The following is a 20,688-nucleotide window of genomic DNA, read 5'->3' on the forward strand; positions in this document are numbered from 1 at the left end:
ACGGACCCAAAGTGTACCAAAAAACATTCCCCACACCATTACACCAAGTCCATCAGCCTGGACTGTTTACACAATGTAGGTTGGGTCCGTGGATTCATGCTGTTGTCGCCAAATTCTGACCCTCCCATCCGTGTGCCTCAGCAGAAATCGAGATTCATCAGACCAGGCTACATTTTTCCAGTCTTGGTGAGCCTGTGTCCACTGCAGCCTCAGCTTTCTGTTCTTGGCTGACAGAAGTGCAACCCGACTTCTGCTGTTGTAGCCCATCTGCCTCAAGGTTTGACATGTTGTGCATTCTGAGATACTTTTCTGCTCACCACTATTGTACAGAGTGGTTATCTGAGTTACTGTAGCCTTTCTGTCAGCTCGAACCAGTCTGGCGTGAAAATCCCAGGAGAGGAGCAGTTACAGAAATACTCAAACCAGCCTGTCTGGCACCAACAATCATGCCACGGTGAAAATCACTGAGATCACATTTTTTTCCCCATTCTGATGGTTGATGTAAACATTACCAAAAGCTGCTGGCCCGTATCTGCATGATATTATGCATTGCACTGCTGCCACACAATTGGCTGACTAGATAATTGCACAAATCCATAGGTGTACAGGTTTTCCTAATAAAGTGTTTGGTGAGTGTATATCTACTACAGTTACAGACAAAATACTCTGTAATTTGAATATAATTAATTGCTAACATTTATTCTTTTTCTCAATGCACTCATTCAGTCTAGGAGGGTAAGTTTATATTCATGGTTTTGTATATGCAGTGGTACATTTGTGGAAATTAGACCATTAGAAGTGATTGCATGTATTTGCTACAAATCTATGTTTGTCACCTAGCGTCTTCATTATTTATGTTACATTGTATTGTTTCTAGTATTACTTTTAATAATATTGTATTAAAATATTATTATACATTATTGTAATGTGGCTTTTGGTGTAGTAATTAAGTTATGCAAGTATTTGCAATTTACACTGCGTGCTGTCATTTTTTAAGTCTCTGCCTTTCTGGCCACATCAGGAGTCAATGTCACTGCATTTGTGTCTTTTAAATAATGATCCAAATAAATAATGAGGTGCTACTGACTTGTAGAGAGAGAGTGAGAAGGTGCCAGCTTAACCCGTGAGTGTTTGTGTGTGTGTGTGTGTGTGTGTGTGTGTGTGTGATGTAGGACTCTTTATGTAAACAGACTGTGTACAGCATGCACCAACTTCAAGGCAACAAGCAATATGGAACAGAGAAATCAGGCTACCTCTATAAGAAGAGTGATGGGTAAATATATGTAATTATTTCCACATTGATTCATATCTGTTTGATGTTTGTGTTTTAAAATTACTCTTTCTGAGCATATTTTTCCACTTCTGGTTGTATCCATTACAATTTATCTTCAAGTTCCTACAGTGGCAGTTATTTGACCCTGGTGTCTGTATTACAATAGGAAATAGCTTTAAAAAAAATCAGAATTGATAACAGAGAAATGAAAAACTAGCCTTTTGTGGCCTCTGTATTAAGATTAGTGGGTTGGGATTCATGTTCATTCATGGTGCGTGTTGTAATCATATTCCTGCCTGCTACAGGTTGAGAAAGATGTGGCAGAAAAGAAAGTGCACAGTGCAGAACTGCTATCTCACCATCGCTCACGGAACTGTAAGCAGAACCACTCTGTTAAATTTAGTACCCAACTCTAGCCTATGTCACAGTTTTATTTAAATGAGTAGTTGCTGTTTTTTTTGACTTTGTTTAATGAATTAAAAATAAACTTACACAGCAGTAGTGTATATTACATATCATATTATACATTAGATAATTATCTACAACTACTTGAACGCATTTTTACTTTAATAAGTGTGTCATATTGTGCCCTCTCTAAGCCAAATAAATCACCAGCCAAACTGAACCTCCTGACCTGCCAGGTCAAACCCAGCCTGGAGGACAAGAAATGTTTTGACCTCATCTCTCGTAAGTAATGATTAGAAACCACTCTCTCCTACCAGTGCTATGATGTAATCCACTGTATTATAAGCTGCAGTGAAACAAAAAGAAAATCACTGAAGATAAGCATGCAAGTGTGCTTTCATGCATTCTGCTGCACTTACATATTAACATCAGTCACATTGTTTCTTGTAGCACTGGCTATTATTACCCCTGTATGAGATTATTACTTTATATATTATATACAAACAGACAAAAAATCTATTGTTTCTAAATATAGAGAGTATTTCAATTTAGAGAGAGAGACCCTCCTGTTTCAGCAGAGCTTTAAAAACTGTGATTGGAGCTTTTTTTAGTGTTTACAAAATTTTGTGTTATATTGTGGTAACACAGGAGTTGCCTGTTTCCTTATAAAATATATGTTAGCTGTCAGTGTTTAACAAGTGCTCCACGGTTCTGTTTGTTCATGTGTGTCTTTGTTACAGATAACCGCACTTATCACTTTCTCACAGAGGATGAGTCTGACTGTGTAGCGTAAGTCACACTTCCAGGAATAGAAATGCTTTGGTCACATTGTTTTTGGAGGCTATAAGGCTCGGCGCACATCTCAGAGCAGATATGTCTGTTGTAGTCCTGTTTTGACATGGGCAAAGAAAATATTAATCATAAAAAGCATTGAAATTGTAAACGTAATCTTTATTTATATGGCAACCTACATACAAAGAAGTACATATAGATACAATACATACAAATGGTACTCAAAGTTGCATATAGGTATTTGTAAAACAGCAAGACCATATTAATTCATCTTGAAGAGCCGATTTATCCCTGTCAGGGTCACGGTGGAATTCAAAGCCTTTCCCGGGAACACTGGGTGTGAGGTGGGATAATGGGACACCAGTCCATCACAGAGCAACATGCACACACATTCACACATAGGGGAAATTTAGAACTGCAAAGCTGGAGTAAACCCCCACCAGTAACCCGAGCTCAGGATCAAACCAGGGACCAAAAAGCCATGAGGCGGCAAGGCTACCCACTACACAAACGTATTGACCAAAAAGACTATGTTAATTAAAAAATATTAAGAAAATAAGAATCAGCCAAAAACAATAAAGTTGATAAATATAGACTAAACTAAAAGATTGGAAATAAACACTGGCAAGATTTATTTAAACTTTTTCAGCAACTACAGAAAGTGGTTTTGGAAAGTGACAGTAACGAGAGGCAGGAATCTAAGTCTGGACTCATAGATGGGTTCTGGGAGTTTAAGGGTTTAAGATGATGCAGTGTTTCTGTTTAAATAAGAGCAAAGTATTGTGTTTATACGGTCAAGCAGTGTGTGCTGTCATATAGATGAGAGTCTGTTTGTTAATTCCAACACACACACAAACACACTCTTATGTAGAAGAGCAGGTCTTTGACATATTAAATATAGCTTCCTCAAATGAGTTTCCATGTGCTGTGATTGAAACTCTCATGCCTTCTATTGGTCTGATGCTAAAAGCTGATTACCACATAACTGGAGAATGGCTATTAGAATTGAAAGTAACACAATAAGAATACTGTTCCAGCACTTAGAAATAATCATGCAGTAAGTGCTGTAATAATGCACATAAATGCTGCACCTAGCAGAAAATAGCAACACTAATAGGAACCACGATTCTCCCTTAGCTAGAGTTAGTGGCCCCCATGTAATCTGTTTAGAGTTTAGTTATGCCTTACCACCTGTTTGGCTACTTGGTAACATTACAGGTTTTGAACCCTGTTGGAGCCTTTTTTAATGCAAGTATATAAAATCTACTATAATCTTCTGAAATGTTTTGATAGATTAGCTTCCTTGATATACTTTCATGAATGTCATTCTTTTTAAGTATATTACCAAATATATATATATATTGTTCAGGTGGATTTCAGTGCTAACCAACAGTAAGCAGGAGGCACTGAATGTGGCTCTGGATGAGCACAAACAGAGTGGAGGAAGCAGTGTGGAGGATCTGACAAGGGCAATCACAGAGGACATCCTCCGCATGCCGGGTAACCAGGTCTGCTGCGACTGCGGTGCTCCAGGTGCTCCAACTACACAACACACCGATTACAGCACTCTGAATGCTACTGCCACAAGAACACTCTTTATCTCTGTTGCTGATTTTTGAAAGCACTATATATAAATGTAAAATGCAAGCAGCTTTACAGAAATCTGAAACTAGATTTTGCTTCCAAATGAGCAAGCCAGACATGACAGATGACATGAAGAAGTACCCTTAAGAGGAACCAGACTGAGCAGGGAATGCATCTTCTTCTGACTGATGCCACATAGTGGCATTTTGATTATTACAGTGTACCATTGTTCAGAGAAAGGACAAACAGATGTTTGCCTGTTTTGAAATGATATGGAATGATCACAGTATGATCATATTGTGAGTAGAAGTTCTGAGATGGGTGCAGGACAGTCTTTATGATTAGAGCAACATTTTTGAGAAGGTGCAAGGCTACACAATCCAGGTAATATTTTAAAATTGAAACAGGAAGACAAATGCCAAAAGCTCAAGATGAAGGAGCAGAGCAGGGTAGAGCATCAGGATCAATCAGACAGGTATAAGCAAACGCTGGAACATCAGTGTCCTGCCATTACACTGTCAACAAACCTGAAGTGATTGTGTGAGACAAGGAGGGAAAGAGCATCTTAAAGCAATTGATACTTACCAACTATGAGCACAACTGATACACTATTTACAGTCAGGTCCATAAGTGTTTTAGGAGTGACACAATTTTTGTAATTTTGCCTCTGTACACCACCACAATGGACTTAAAATGAAGCAATCAAAATATGATTGAAGTGTAGACTTTCAGCTTTAATTCAAGGGGTTTAACAAAAAATATTATTAATTGTTTAGGAATTACAGCCATTTTTTTTTTACATAGTACCTCCTTTTCGTAGGCTCAAAAGTAATTGGACAGTTGACTGATAAGCACTTTTATGGCCAGGTGTGGCCTGTTTCCTCCTTATATCATGAAATTAAGGAGATAAAGTATGGAGTGGATTCCAAGTGTTGAATTTGCATTTGGTAGCTGTTCACGGGAATTTCGAGGTTTCGATGCAAGTGAAAGAGGCCATCATTAGGCTGAAAACAATAGACCTATCAGAGAGATAGCAGAAACTTTAGGAGTGGCCAAATCAACAACTTGGTACATACTTAAAAAGAAGGAATGCATTGGTGAGTTCAGCAACATCAAAAGGCCTGGAAGACCACAGAAGGCAACAAAAGTGGATGATTGCAGAAATCTTTCCTAGGTGAAGAAAAACCCCTTCACAACATCTAGCCAAGTCAAGAACATTCTGGAGGAGGTAGGCGTATCATTGTCAAAGTCTACAGTCAAGAGACGCCTTCATGAATGTAAATACAGACAGTTTACCTCAAGATGCAAACCACTGGTAACGCTCAAGGACAGAATTGCCAGATTAAATTTTGCTAAAAAAAAAAAAAAACTCTAAAAAAAGCCTGACCAGTTCTGATGCAAGATTAACTTGGACCAGAATGATGGAAAGAGAAGAATATGGAGAAGGAAAGGGAGGGCTCATGATCCAAAGCATATCACATCATCTGTCAAACATGTGGAGGCAGTGTTATGGCATGGGCATGTATGGCTGCCAGTGGAACTGGGTCACTGGGGTTTATTGATGATAAGACTGCTGATAGAAGTAGCAAGATGAATTCGGAAGTGCATAGAGCTACACGTCCTGCTCAGATTCAGTCAAATGTTGCAAAACTGGTAGGACAGCGCTTCACAGTACAGATGGAATAATGACGCAAAACATACCACGAAAGCAACCCAAGAGCTTGGACATCGAATGTTCTTAAATGGCAGTCACCTGACCTCAGCCCAACTGAGCATGTTTTTCACTTACTGAAGACAAAACTGCAGGCAGAAAGACCCACAAACAAGCTGCAGTAAAGGCCACGCAAAGCACCTAAAGGGAGGAAACTCAGCATTGGGTGGATTGGATTTGCATCCAATTATCAAAAATGATCCTAATATTTATGATTGTTAGTTTATCCAGTTACTTTTGAGCCTGTGAAAAAAATGGCTGTAATTCCTAAACAGTTAATGCAATAGTTTTGTTAAACCCATTGAATTAAAGCTGAAAGTCTACACTTTAGTCACATCTTGAGTGATTCATTTTTAAATCCATTGTGGTGCTGTACAGAAGCAAAATTACGAAAATTGTGTCACTGTCCAAATACTTATAGACCTGACTGTATATTATTAAATCGTTTATAAGTGGTTTACTCGGGCTGACTCTTGACAGCTTACATTTGTCCAAATCCTACTAGAGGCCGTAAGTTGTTCATGCAAAACTAAAATCATTTTTCTAGCTCCATAGTTACACGACAGGAAGGAGACATAACATACACATTGTAGAAAATTGCTGTAAATTTTACAGTAATTTACTGGCAGTTGCCAGTAAAGTATTGTAAAATTTACAATAAACAATAAAACATATTTACAGTAAAGTTCTATAATATCATACATACTATAAAATCCAGCTTGTAGTGGCCCATACACCTTACTAAGTGGTCACCCGTCTGTAGAGCTGTCTTATACCATTAAATTTCCAGCTGAAATGACAGATCAATTAAAGGTGGAGCCAAATAATTTGAAGGATGAGCCACAGCTCACAACATGGTCCTGAATTGCAAGAAGTCAGAGTATACATTCAAGAGAACCTCCCTAGCCACCTGCTTTAGTCCTAAGGTGAACAGGCTGTTCATGTTCTAACAAGTACAAAATACTTGGGCTTCTACATGGTTGAATAACTTAATGGTGATGTTTTCTTGAGGAGGCAGTAGAAAAAATCCTCTAAGCAATACATAACTCTGATTAGGCCATGTCTTAAGGTTGGGCGCGTGTTGCTTATAGGCTGTATAGAGAGAAACCACACACCAGAAAAGGGCCATCAAAATACTGCCAAGGTTTTAAGGTATCCTTTTACTTCTGGATTCTGTAAATCTTCTGGATTTACAGTCACTATGTGAGCAGTCCACTGTATGAGTGATCTTACATCAGCCTAACCATCCTCTCCACAACCTGCTCTCCTCTACAGACCAGGTTATCTTCTGCAGAGATACAATCAGCTCTCAGTCTTACATACACTAAGAACATCCACCATTTCAGGCAGCATGAGAGTTTTTTTTTTTTTTTTTTTTTTAATTTATTTTTTTTTTGCCAATATATGTTAATTTAGCTTTAAATTGAATTTACTGTTTTCTTTGCTATGGAAAAACTGTCCCTTGTCCCTTGATCCCTACATTAACACTTCAAAATCTGTGAGCAAGTTGCAGACAGACTATCCCTTCATAAAGCCAGTGATGACTGGTCATGTTGAATGCAAACACGATTCTACTACCTGTCAGTAACTCGCTCTCACTATTTTGAAACTTTTAGAGTTGAGCCTTATAGCGTGGGTTCACACTATATAGGCATAAACATGAAACTAATATGCATACACACAGGAACACAATAATTCTGGAGCTGATTTTATCTTAGCTATTGCCTGAGACCACTAAATATTCTTAAATTATGCTGTACTGTTTTCAGATCCTACATGGATCTCTACAAACCTGGGCATCCTGACGTGTATTGAATGCTCAGGGATCCATCGGGAGATGGGCGTCCATTACTCTCGCATCCAGTCCCTCTCTCTGGATAAATTGGGCACTTCTGAACTCCTGGTCAGGTTCTTTACCAACCAAACATGGACATAAATTCTGCAAACAATTATAAAAGTTTATTTGAATTTATCTTTCTCACTTTCTGACAGATTTGTGGATTCTCCCTCTTTTTCTGTCTCTTTCTCTGTCTCTGTTCAGCTAGCGAGAAATGTAGGGAACTCAGGGTTTAACGAAATTGTGGAGGCCAATCTCCCCAGTCCATCTATGAAACCGTCTGCAGAAAGTGACATGTAAGTAAGAACTGGTCTATTTCAGCTGTTTGAGTCTTGCTTGCTGGCTCTGCTTCCATCGTCAACCCCACCCTCTCTTGAAACTACATTTTTCAAACAGTATTGGAACAGCAGTTTTGGAAGGCCATTTTTTTTGTTTTTGTTATACACTGAAGACATTTGGGTTGTAGATCGAAAGATGAATATGAGAGAATATGAGAATTTCAGCAATTCAATTTGATTGAATTGAATTCAATTTTCCTGATGTTTGCATCTATCTAGATGCAAACATCAGGAAAATTGAATTCAATTCAATCAAATTGAATTTTTGAAATTCTGATCTATCATCTGGTATTAGAGAATTGCTGTTTCAATACTTTTGGAGGGGACTGTACATGTGTATCATAAGTTGCCTTTTAAGGGAAAAGGGTGGAGATGAGCAGCCATGTTCTGGTTGGTGACGGAGATCATTTCCAGGCCAGGAGTGACTGCTTTCTTCCTATAATTATCTTGTCTTGTGAATGATACAGAATTTTTTTCATGATACAAGAAAATGTGTCTGTGTAGGTTGATACGTAAAGAGTTCATCCTGGCTAAGTATATAGAGAGTCAGTTTGCTCGGCGGAGTGTCGGTTCCCCTGACACCCTGCGCAGGCGATTGCAGGAGGCCCTACATGCACGAGACATCTTCAGCCTTCTGCAGCTGTACACAGAAAAACTCAACCTCAGCCTGCCTGTGCCCAGCCCACTGCAGGTATATATATATATATATATATATATATATATACACACACACACACTGCTCGTTCTGCCCAGTCCTGTACAGACATACACATAGGTTAGAAATTTCAAGAAAATTAAATATTTGAGTCTATTTGAAGTTTTTCAAAGTACCTGTGGCCTTTGAACATGTTTAGCCACAGTCTTGATGATGTTTTCACACATACAAGTTGAAAAACAAAAGCGACTTTTTGGGGGAAAGGGGTTTAAAAAATATTTACCTTTATTTGCATTATATGTTTTGTTTTGGAAAAAAACATTACTATGCCATGAGAACATTTACCACTAGACTAGAAAACATTTAGTGTAATTTTTTGTCCTTTTTAGTTACAGACTAGACTCTTCGCACTTGGAAGAACTTTGAACATTGGAAGAATTTTTTTTTTGTCTTTCAAGTTATGAATCCTTACAGATTCTCTTTGTTTAAAGTTATTTGCATGTTCTTTGATAAGAGAGTCTGCCAAAAGAGTACATGTAAAAATTAAATGTAAAATGTATGTCCAAACTTTGACTGTTGTGGAGAAGTTGGAGTCTGGATTTTAGATCCATGTAACTCATTTGCTTTGATAACACTGTGGCCCAGAATTCAGTGATATCAACTGGCACAGCTGTCTAAGTGTTTGCCCTGTCACTGTGACTATGCTAAAGCAATGTGTTGCTGGGAATCCAAAAGAACATAACTGGCCCTGCTCTTCAGGGGAAAGGATGGCTTTCCTTGCTTCCCTGGATCTTCTCCTTTAAAATTGTTCAGCTCCCCATATGAAAAGATGCAGTAGATGCCTTCGTCCATCCAGATTAGTAGCTGTCACTTGATAGGGGAGACTCAGCTAGTGGGTGGAAATTGGAAACAAATTAAAAGATACAATACTATATCAGTGTTAATGCGCAACTAGCACCTATGTACAGGTGATTTTGACGGTCAAGGGTATAATTTATTATGTCTCTCCTCCAAGGAAAAACAGGAGACTGCACTGCATCTGGCCGTCTTATTGGCTGACCGGACCTCACTGCACATGGTGGACTTCCTGGTACACAACTGGTGAGTGGCTATGCATTGCTATACTTTGACATTTAGATCTGATATCACTCAGTGTAGTTTAGACATGACTATATCCCAGACTGTATCACACACTTTACCTGTAAAGTATGTCTCATTTTGTGTTCCACTGAGCAGCGTAGAATGCCACTACAGCCCTCTGCTGACAGCATTCGTTTGTAAAATTATTTTGAGGAGCATGCAGTCAGTCATTTAAAAATCAAATGGAGCACCATCTGGATATTCCAACAGTTTAGTGAATGCACATGGTGAACTGTCTTAAGCTGTAGCTTTAGTTTTAAGGGAAGTGAGCAGAGAGAAATAGAGGGAGCACCATGAGAAAATGTTGTTGGAGATAAGAGTTTCATCGCCTGTCTCATTTCTTTCAGTAATAATCTAGATGCGCAGACTGTGAAGGGAAACACTGCACTGCACTACGGCTGTCTGCACAATAAAACGGAGTGCCTGAAGCTCCTGCTGAAGGCCAAAGCCAACACACTTATCAGTGAGAAGATCAACCTTCCTCTGTGTCCTTTCACTCACAGTTATTTCATAATATATTTCATTCAATAACAAATATAATGCAATGTGCTCATTTGAGGAAAAAAAAAGTTTATAGCTGAAGTGTGGGTATAATTTTCTCTAAGAATAAGTCCGATTGTAAATGGTGGTGAGAGGCTGATGGAAACTGTTGTGCTCTTATAGAAAATGAAAATGGTGAGACAGCCCTGGATATCGCTCGAAGACTGAAGCACACTCACTGTGAAGAGCTGGTACACAGAATTTCAATTCTTTTTATTACAGCTCACATTTCTTAACAACCAGATAGGCATTCATTCAGCAGTTGAATGTAGTCTTATCTTGTTTTCTTAAATTAGAAATGAATAAATGAGAAAGGGGTGTACTGAGGTTGACTGACACAACACAACAGATGTGATAGTACATCCATAAATAAAAACCTAGTTTAACTATTATGAAAATTTGTTAACTTCTGAGTTTACTGTTCAGATCCAGCAGGCTCAGAATAACCAGTTCAACATGCACATTCATGTTGAGTACGAGTGGAGACTGCGGCAGGATGACTGGTACGAAAGTGATGATGACCTGGAAGATAAGGTCAGCCACTATGTAATAAGAAAAAGCATGTTACTTAAAAATAGGTTTGGAGTCATAGCAGTTGTGCAGGATAATTATATGCCCTATTTTCAATGATAGAGAAAAAACAAACAAACAAAAAAAGAAACGCTTTGTTACACCTCTAAACATCTATTAGACTGTTTTGTGGAATTGTGAAAATTCTTGAATATTATGAAAAGTATGAAAATACATCATTGTAGGACAGATTATTATTCCTCAAAATTATTGTCTACATTGTTTACATTTGCTGAGTATTAAAGTGATTCACCTCTGTGTGCAGTCAGGTCCTGTGAAAAAGGATCGCTTTGTCCGTCCATTCAGTGTGTACCACAGCATCAGTTCATCTCATAATCGCGGCGGTGGAGGAGGAGGAGGAGGAATATTCAGTGTAGGCCGAAGGCTGCCTCTGTCACGAAACGAGAATAAGCGGGAAATGTATGCTGTTCCCAGCCCACAGACACGTAGCTTGGACAGTCCTCCACCTCCTCCACCATCTTCACCAGCACCTCCTCTGCCCCCAAGAGTGAGAGGTACGATACGATTCCTGACTCATCCTCTGTTTGTCTGTCACTATACACTAGCGCACAATGATATATACACTCTCTCTGATGAACTATATATTCCTCATAAGTTTTTTTTTTTTTTTATTTAAAAAAGGGGGCAGCAGGTCTGTTCCAGTCAGGGGCAGAGTTAACATTGGGGCCAGACAAATATTTTGAAATTATGGGATTATTAAGGGTCAATAAACATTTTTAAAATAGCAAACTGCACCAGTAAAGCATTGTTAGGGATTTACAGTAGTGTTTTTCCTCATGTGGCTGACAATGTACAGAAATCACAAGATTAAGCTATTTATTAAAGTGTTCAAGTTAGAAGGGCGAAAAGTTTTTTATCACACAATATGTCTTACAGCAGTTATAACTGTTATATCATGCCTGGGGCAACATTCTAAATACACAGTGAAAACATGGACACAGTTATGCTGATGCAAAACACCACAGTAGCACAGCCATCCAACCTCCTTCCCCTGCTCCCACATGAGTGGTAATAGCTCCCCCTAGTTGGGAATCTTCAGCTTGCTAAATAAATACATGTGGTGTTTTACATCTAATAAGCACTGGGACAGCAGGTAGAAGTAAAAATGACTTAAAAATGGTTAAATATTTAGAGGCCTAGTTTTTCCTTTCTTGATAATAAATGTTTATTGTTTTTTAAAATAACAACAGACATACAAAACAAAAACTCAGCAGTACTTGAGATAGACACCAACGTTATAAATGCAATTACAATAAGTTCTACTAATTACTAATTAATATATTGCATATGTAGCAAATTGTTATATAAAACAACTAAATTGTTAATTTTTAAAATAGTTAAAATAAATTGTAAAAATATAGTTAAATTGTACCATCCTTTAAGAGCTTTAACAAAATTACATGACAGCACATGACCAGTTGCAAATTGTGGCATTTGCTTTATGCAGCCTCTAAAATAAAAATACTTGAAAGACAGTGATAGTGAACTGAGGAAATGAGTGGAAAAAGATAAAGTTAAAAAAATAAAGACTAGTGGTTAGGCCACAGCACTCTCACTGCTGCGGCCTGGGTTTGATTCCCAGCCAGGAAACCAACCCCAGGAACTGTGCACTCTCAGTGCCGGTCCCAAGCCCAGATAAAATTGTGGAGGTTTGTGTCAGGAAGGGCATTTGGTGTAAAAACTGTGCCAAATCAAATATGTGGACCAATGATCCCCCGTGGTGACCCCTAACGGGAGCAGCAGAAAGAGGAACAACTTGATATGGAGGTACTGCTTGGAAAATTAAACGCAGCTTCATAAAGTATAAAGATGTTGCAATTTGTGTATTTCTGTCACTCATCATTTTACTTAAAGAAGACTTTCTCAGTACATTTCACATTTTTTTGCTGTAATATACCCAAGAAGGACTTCATAATTACCTAAGGGAATGTATGAAGTTTGTTAGAGTAGTGTAGAAATGTACCAGTAGAAATTCATTTTGCTGAAGCAGAGGTACTCTCCTCATTAGTTTCTCGTCTCTGGTCTCATCCCATCTCTTCTCTTCTGTTTCAGCACCGAACATCCCTCCCCCTCCCCCTCCTGTGAGTCCACCAGATGGCTGGAGTGAGGTCGGTCTCAGTACAAAGAGAACTCCTCCTCCTCCTCTAGTGATCCGACATAAGCGGACCTACTCTGAGCCCTCACCCCAGGTTTCTCCCAGCCCCCGTGGAGACTGCTGCCCTGCAAATGCTGGTATGGACACTTCCTCCCGCTGTTCCCAGAACTATACACACAAGTCTCAGAGATTCATATTTATTTTAATATTTTTGGAATTCTTTGGGTAGATTACGGAGTGCCGGCAAGTCCTCAAGGCTTTAGTGTTCAAGACTCATCTTTCCAGAAATGTGGGTAAGTTCCTTCATATGTAGATGCAGAACAGCTGCGGCCTGCTGGTATGATAAATAAAACTGTGTGTTGTATATGGATTATTAATTATTATTAAGTCCTTAGGCCATATTCACAAAAAAATCAAACAAAAAATTATTTTAGCACAAATAAGCTTTGTGAATTGCTCTAAGACCTACAACTAATAAAACTAGTCCTCAAATGAAGACTAGCACAGTCATTAAATCAGCCTGTTAGGAGCAACTTTTAGCCTTAATATTTTTGTGAATATCGGTCCAGCCCATACAAAACTTACATATAGTTAACTCCAATGCAATCACATCTTCTCTACCTCTTCTTATATAATGTACTATGTTGGTAACTTAAACTGAAGTAAATAAGAATTTAATAAATGAGAATATTGTTATTGAAATTAAGATTATTTCAGCTCAGGGTCTCCAAAGTACACTGCGCCAGTGACGGCCCTCAACGCACTGTCTGAGCTGCCAGAAAGAAGTAAGCCCTTATTCACCTCGCCACCTCTGTGTGGTTTTTGTACAGTATCTTTATCATTATGTGCTTCAGTTATGCTGACGTTGTTGTTACAGGGATTATACTGTATTCAGGGTGTCTGAGTGAAAAATGAGCCTGTGATAACAAAATGGATTATTTATTTAAACACCTCTTTCAGGAATGTTAGTATATATTGAATTTTGTCTCACAAAATGAATGGAAATAAAAACAAATAAGAAAAAACAATTTAGTATTAAATATACACAAAAATACTGCTCAACTCTTTAGTCTAAAGCAACATAAAGCAGAAATATAATCTGTGTCCTTCATCACTGATTTATATGCAAAGTATAACTGATGCCTTCTCCTATGATCCTATGACATTTAGCCCATGACCTGCTAATCCAGTCTGCCATCTTTAATGGTGTAGTCAGTTTGTAAATGCCCTCAGAGAAATCAAAGCGTACCATTGATGTAAGCAAACATATTAAGTTTAGAAAATACTTTTGCTGTCAATTCCACTTCCAAAACAAAATGACTTGTTAAACTGTGTGGACGTGTATAATATATAATAACTGCACACAACTGATACAGATTAGATCTTGTGGGTTAAAGTAACACATAATCATAGTCATATGAATACATAGAAACAAAATGAAATCTGAGTCAAAGTGTCAGTGTGACTTCTCACAATGATTTGTGGTGTATTTTAAAAAAAAAAATTTTTTTGTTAAAACGGCTTCACTGTGTTTTTTTTTTTTTTTTTTTGAATGTAATTTGTATGGTGGTGGAGTAGCCAATTAGGAACAGACTGGTGACTAACAAGCATTGTGGCTATACAAGGAACAACATAAATCACCATTACATTTTGGTCTTCACTTTTATATTATTAGGTAGGCTGTTTTAAGTCTAAATGCAGTTCTAGATTAAGTCTAAAAGTTATAGTTTATTGTAAATGGTGACTTTGAAGTAATCTCTTGACATTAAATTACATGACATGACATTAAAATTATTAAGTCACTTATTAAGTCACTTTTTGTGCCTTTGTTAACTTTCTCAGGAAATCGTTACGCACATTCCTGTTTTTGGTAGGGGGGATTTCCCACTTTATGATAAAAGGAAGGAAGTCATGTTTGTTTCCATTTTCTGCAGGCTTTCAGGCAGATGGTGAAAGCCATACGTCCCACTTCCTGTATTCAACTGTGCAGAGCGGCAGAAGCTTGGCGCGACAGGGCCCAGCTCTCTCCCCCACCTCCCCTCGCTCTCTCAGCCTGGACTCTAATGGCAGCTCCTCATCCTCCTGCCTTAGCACCCCACACCCACTGCCCAGACGAAACCTGGTGAGCTCATCGTGTGTCTGCACTTCACACCCTTCTATAGACAGCTCATAGCACAACATCTTTAACCATTTGCTCAGTTACTGTTGACTAGATCATGAAAATGGGAAGTGAGCTGTGTAACAGTCTGTATAATGTGCCAGGGCTGTGCTCTGTGTTTTACTCAGATGAAGTCGAAGCTGAGACGGGTGAAAGCCATGTATGACTGTGTGGCTGATCATCATGATGAACTTACCTTCAGTGAGGGAGACGTACTGGTGGTTCTAGAAGAAGAAGACACCGATTGGTGGGTAAGTAGTAAAGTACTGACTTTTTGTCACTAAACACACACATGCACAAACTTTCTCCCCATGAGGCCCACTTCCCAGTGTTTTTGATTTCATATACAATAAAATAAAATTAAAATTTAATAAACTTAAATAAAATTAAAATAAATAAATAAACCACATAAAAATAAGAATTTTATAATACAACATTCTTGCCAACCCCAAAGAAGAACAATGTGTAGTTTTACCCTCTGAGTAGGGGTAAAGGGTAACAAAGGGTAAAAAAAAAAAATTTCAAACAGCACATTTTCAATATAATCCCTTCATAAACCACTTGTCTGACAACCCTTGTAGAAACTGTGACCATGTGGCCAACATTTTTCACTGTTGATCTGCTACTCAAACTGTCTGAACGTGTCTGAGTGCTGACCAGTGCAGGAGAGCAAACAGCATTTTTAGTTACTTTCTAATTATAATTACCATTAAAATTATTTGTAAAGTGTTGGATTTTACACTTTGTTGTTCCCTTTTTTCTCTTTTGGATGAAAGTTTAAATATAGTTAACTGATGTTAACAACATAATTATTTAGAGAAGGTGGAACACATTAACAGATTTTATTTCACATTAATCAACCCAAAACAATCTGCATTTACCTTGACAGAATGAGAAGGTGGCCTGTCGGTGGGAAAACTGAATTGAGACTAGAGGATAAGCTAAAAGATTACTGTTGTGAAAAGAGGGCAGTCTTCCAGGTGGTCAGTAAAGATCTGAGAGTTCATTACTTCATTTGCATTCCAGATTCATCATGTGTTGACTGGCTCATCTGCTGTTTTTATTAGGGAAAAAAGAAGACTGCTCTTTAGGCATATTTTGAGGTGTACTCTGATGTTTAAAAAGTTTACTCCCATCCCCATAGTTTAAATACTTCTGCTTAACATGACCAAGAACCAGCTACTAGCTTTCACAGGAATAGGTCATTTGACTGACTTTGCAGACATCCAGATGACCACATTTACTCACCACTGTTTCAGAGATTTCAAATATTCTCTAATAACTTATAAAATAGAAACAGTATGTGAATGAGATTTAATAGCCTACTAAGGAAGCTAAATGTTCTTTGCAGTAGTAATGTTAGAGTGGAAACTGACTATGATATTTACCAACTAATCTGAGTGCCCAACAGTTTACGAGGGGAAAAAAGGTGTCTGTACTCAGACAAGGTTTACACAGCTACTTAAGCTGATTTTCAGGGTGACTCATTTAGTTTATTAAAATTTCCTGTGTGCACTTTAAATCAAGGGGTAGAAAATCCGGACATTGTATTTTTCCCTTTGGTGTCAAATGCAGTAAGATAAAGCATTAAAACAAGAGGGAATTACAAATACGATTTAGAGTAATAAGACTATATATTAATGAAAAAGTAAGCAAAGATTCAAATAACATTTAATCTAATAGTAGTGGTCTGCAAATGTAGCAGGAGCTGATTTTATGCCAAGCAAAATTATGTCAAAGCAGTGAGGTTCTGATAGCACTGTGAATATCATAGCCCTGATAGAACCATGCTGTATGTACCAATGTCCTCTCAGTTCACTAAGAAGCAGATGGTCCAGATCACTCTCTCTCTGCCCATGTTTTATTCTGTCTGTGTACTGAGTCAGGCGTTCAAGAGTCTACAGTGGGTTTAAATAACACCCTGCAGATGCAGCACTGCTGAACACAATAAACCCTGCAAGACTAATCTTAGGAATAAATTTCAGGATATAGGTAGCTCTCTGGAGGGAATGAAAGATGGGGAGATAGAGTGTAAAGTTGTGTGGCAAAGACTCTCATGAAACCAACATGAGGTTTTTGAATGCTTTGTGCAGCCTGCAGTTTTTTCCAGGTTTTTTTCCCCCAGGGGTGTATTTTCTTAAGCCACATTTGTGTAATTACCTTTCCTTTTTTAAATATTGAACTATGCAATATTTATCTGAAGGTCTTACTGAAGCCTCTAATCATCAACAATCTTTCTTTCCAGCATGGCTACATTGAGGGACAGCCAAACAAGTGTGGCCTGTTTCCTGCATCTTTCGTCTCCATATTGTCTGAATGACACAGGGCAAAAGAGATCAAGACATGGCAAGGTAGAAACACTGGAAGAAACACTGGATAATTATGAATAATCATGAATAATCAGTATTAAAAGGAGAATAGGGGAGGGCAAAAGGTTATCAGCTGTGCAGGCAGGAACTGCTTGCTGGCTATGATGAAAACTCAGCTGGATGGTGAATTTTAGGTGACTGTGCATTAATGCTCAGTAAACAGTAAAAAACATAATAACAGAACATTACTGAGTGATGACTGGCACAGGAGAGCAAAAAACAGTATATTTGATCACTTTTTAATTATCATTACTATAATCATTATTTGTAAGAGTGTTAGATTTGACAGGTTGTTGAAGGCCTGTTTAATCTTCTTTAGATCAACATTGTTGTCCTTTTTTCCCTTTTGGCCAAAAAAGGGCCATTTTTATCCATCCCTAATAAATATAATTAACTGATGTTAAAAATATACTATCTAATGTCTGCATATCTACAGACGTGGACAAACTTGTTGGTACCCTTACAGTTCTTTGACACAATGATTCATTGCTCCTGAAAAGTGATTAAACCAAAAGCAATAGTCTCATATATACCTCCCTGCCCGTAATATGTGATAGATTAAACCAATAAAATTGTGAAGAGAAATGACTTATTGTTTATTTTACCAAGATAATCTAAAACAGCCTGGACACATTTCTTGGTACCCCTAAAAAAATATTAGAAATCATTGCATTCTAATCATGTTTCAAACTAATTGTTAAGCTTTAATTAGTGTCACATGTCTTCAATCTTAGTAACAGCCAATCAGCCTATTTAAAGAGAGAAAACATGCCACTGTGTCGTTTGGTATCATTGTGTGCACCACACTCAACATGGACCAGAGAAAGGACAGGACAGGACAGGACAGGACAGGACAGGACAGGGTTGTCTGAGGAGCTCAGGAAAAAATTTTTTAGATAGCCATCTTAAAGGTAAAGGCTATAAGACCATCTCCAAGAAGTTTGATGTTCCTGTGACTACAGCTGCAAATATTATTAAAAAGTTATAAGGTCCATGGGATTGTAGCCACCCTCCCAGGACGTGGCCACAAGAAGAACTGCAACCCCAGGTTGATCAGAAGGATTGTGCGGCTAGACAAAGAGCCAAGGAAAACATCCAAAGCCACTCAAGCTGAACTCCAAGGTCGGTTATCTGATTGCACCATCCGTCACATTTTAAATAACAATGGGCTCCATGGAAGAAGACCCAGGAGAACACCATTACTGAAAGAAAAACATAAAAAATCCAGAATGGAATTTGCTAAAATGCATGTTGACAAGCCACAAAGTTTCAGGGAGAATGTCCTTTGGACTGACTAAACAAAACTAGAGCTTTTTGCCAAGTCACACCAGCTCTATGTTCACAGACAGAAAAATTAAGACAGAAAGAAAACACCATACCTACTGTGAAACATGGAGGGGGCTCAGTCATGTTTTGGGGCTGCTTTGCTGCGTCTAGCACAGGGGGCCTTGAACCTGTGCAGGGCACAATGAAGGCTCAAGACTATCAAGGCATCCTGGAGAGAAACATACTGCCCAGTGTCAGAAAGCTCTCCCTCAGTCGCAGGTCATGGGTCCTCCAACAGGATAATGACCCCAAACACAAAACTAAAAGCACTCAAGAATGGCTGGGAAAAAAAATTGGACTATTCTTCAATGGCCCTCTATGAGCACTGATCTTAATCCTATTGAACATTGCACCCTTCAAACCTCAGACAGTTAGAGCAGTTTGCTCAGGAAGAGTGAGTCAAAATACCTTTTACCCAATGCAGAAGTCTCCTTGTAAACCACCGCAATCACTTGTGGCAGTGATTGCTGTTAAAGGTGGTGCAGCAAAATATTAAGTTAAGGGTACCATCTTTTTTGTCCGTCATTTTCATGTGGTTCATTATATAAAATATTCAGTTTAATAGAAAATCAAAAGTAATGTCTGATTTGTGTTAAACATGGAATTAACAGTGATTGATGCCATTAATGTTTATCAGTTTCAAATTATTTCAGAGATAGTTGTGGGTTCTTCTTTTTCAATGGAAGGGTACCAACAAATTTGTCCACATCTGTAATGTTACCCAAGTTGAATATACATTGATAGATTTTTTTTTACATTAATGAACTCAGAAGATTCTCTCTTTACCTTGACAGAAAGTGAAGTGCCCTGTGAATCCAGTCGTGAGCATGGGCTTCCAGGTGGTGTCAGCTGATATCAGAGTTCAAAGCACACAACTGTCAATCATTCCAGATTCATATGTCAGTTGGCTTATCTCCTGTTTTTTTTTTGGCAAGAAAAAGCATATTGGCATATTTTGAGTGCTAACATGAACTAGCTTACTCAGATGTTAAATTGCGGCACTCCTACTCAAAATACATGAAGGTTAGCAGGTCTGGTAATATCATATAATCGATGTAAACGTCCCTGGATATTGTGGCAGTGTAAAATCTTATAAAATCTAATAGACAATTAAATTGTCATATCTCACAAGCCTAGATTATGCCCTTGACACAGCGCTAAGTTTCATCATGTATGATTATGCAAGTCCAAAGATGAGATCATTAGTCATATAAGGGAAAAACAGTGAAGTCACCTGAATTGTGATTTTTAACCATACACAACTAAAAATTGTCTCATGATAACTCAGTGATGTCTTTAATTGCATATATGCATTAAATTAAAGGATTAGTTTTATGTGAACCAGTTTTTGTTTTAGGGCCATTCAATTGTAAACTCATCACCTCAGCTCAAAGAAATGTAGTTTTTATGGATGATGGTGTAGAAAGGATACTGTGCTATCAAGCTTTCCTAATGGGTAAACAGGACCCACTGATTACACAAATTTGAGATATTTTTCAACAGATCTGCCTAAAACGAGGGTGTCCATTCTTAACCACAAAGGGCCAGTGTGGGTGCAGGTTTTCTTTCCAATCAAGCAGGAGCCACACCTGATACCTCCTGTTTAATTAGTTGACCTTGGCTTTCAACAGACTATCAGTTGTGGCTTCTGCTTGGTTGGAATGTTAACCTGCACCCTCACCGGCCCATTCTGGATAAGATTGGACAGCCCTGGCCTAAAACACCTCAAAAATATGCTTTGAACTGGTTTCTTAAAATCTGATTTAAAAAAAAAAACAATGCTCTTTTTCTGAAAATATGTGATTTTTTTACACACTTGGAGACAGGAACCTATTAAGTGTCTTAGCTTAGAGCCCAGACATGTCAGATTGTGG

General features: G+C 38.2%; 1 protein-coding gene across 1 annotated transcript in view; it reads left to right on the forward strand.

Moving 5' to 3' along the window:
• Nucleotides 1–20,643, forward strand: part of unm_sa1614 (un-named sa1614) — a 36,909-nt gene extending 16,266 nt beyond the window's left edge. The window contains exons 10-29 of the mRNA XM_026932895.3: nucleotides 1,173–1,273; nucleotides 1,579–1,648; nucleotides 1,873–1,960; nucleotides 2,419–2,467; nucleotides 3,840–4,003; nucleotides 7,535–7,668; nucleotides 7,807–7,898; nucleotides 8,445–8,631; nucleotides 9,611–9,696; nucleotides 10,083–10,198; nucleotides 10,399–10,466; nucleotides 10,702–10,809; nucleotides 11,111–11,360; nucleotides 12,919–13,098; nucleotides 13,191–13,254; nucleotides 13,679–13,746; nucleotides 14,896–15,083; nucleotides 15,248–15,370; nucleotides 17,365–17,470; nucleotides 19,609–20,643. Of these exons, the coding sequence (XP_026788696.1) occupies nucleotides 1,173–1,273; nucleotides 1,579–1,648; nucleotides 1,873–1,960; nucleotides 2,419–2,467; nucleotides 3,840–4,003; nucleotides 7,535–7,668; nucleotides 7,807–7,898; nucleotides 8,445–8,631; nucleotides 9,611–9,696; nucleotides 10,083–10,198; nucleotides 10,399–10,466; nucleotides 10,702–10,809; nucleotides 11,111–11,360; nucleotides 12,919–13,098; nucleotides 13,191–13,254; nucleotides 13,679–13,746; nucleotides 14,896–15,083; nucleotides 15,248–15,370; nucleotides 17,365–17,439 (2,211 nt within the window). The 3' untranslated portion in view covers nucleotides 17,440–17,470; nucleotides 19,609–20,643. The remainder of the gene's footprint in view (nucleotides 1–1,172; nucleotides 1,274–1,578; nucleotides 1,649–1,872; nucleotides 1,961–2,418; nucleotides 2,468–3,839; nucleotides 4,004–7,534; nucleotides 7,669–7,806; nucleotides 7,899–8,444; nucleotides 8,632–9,610; nucleotides 9,697–10,082; nucleotides 10,199–10,398; nucleotides 10,467–10,701; nucleotides 10,810–11,110; nucleotides 11,361–12,918; nucleotides 13,099–13,190; nucleotides 13,255–13,678; nucleotides 13,747–14,895; nucleotides 15,084–15,247; nucleotides 15,371–17,364; nucleotides 17,471–19,608) is intronic.
• Nucleotides 20,644–20,688: the final 45 nt, after the last annotated feature.

This window comes from Pangasianodon hypophthalmus, chromosome 20 (genome assembly GCF_027358585.1).
Source record: "Pangasianodon hypophthalmus isolate fPanHyp1 chromosome 20, fPanHyp1.pri, whole genome shotgun sequence".
In the NCBI taxonomy this organism is placed as follows: Eukaryota; Metazoa; Chordata; class Actinopteri; order Siluriformes; family Pangasiidae; genus Pangasianodon; species Pangasianodon hypophthalmus.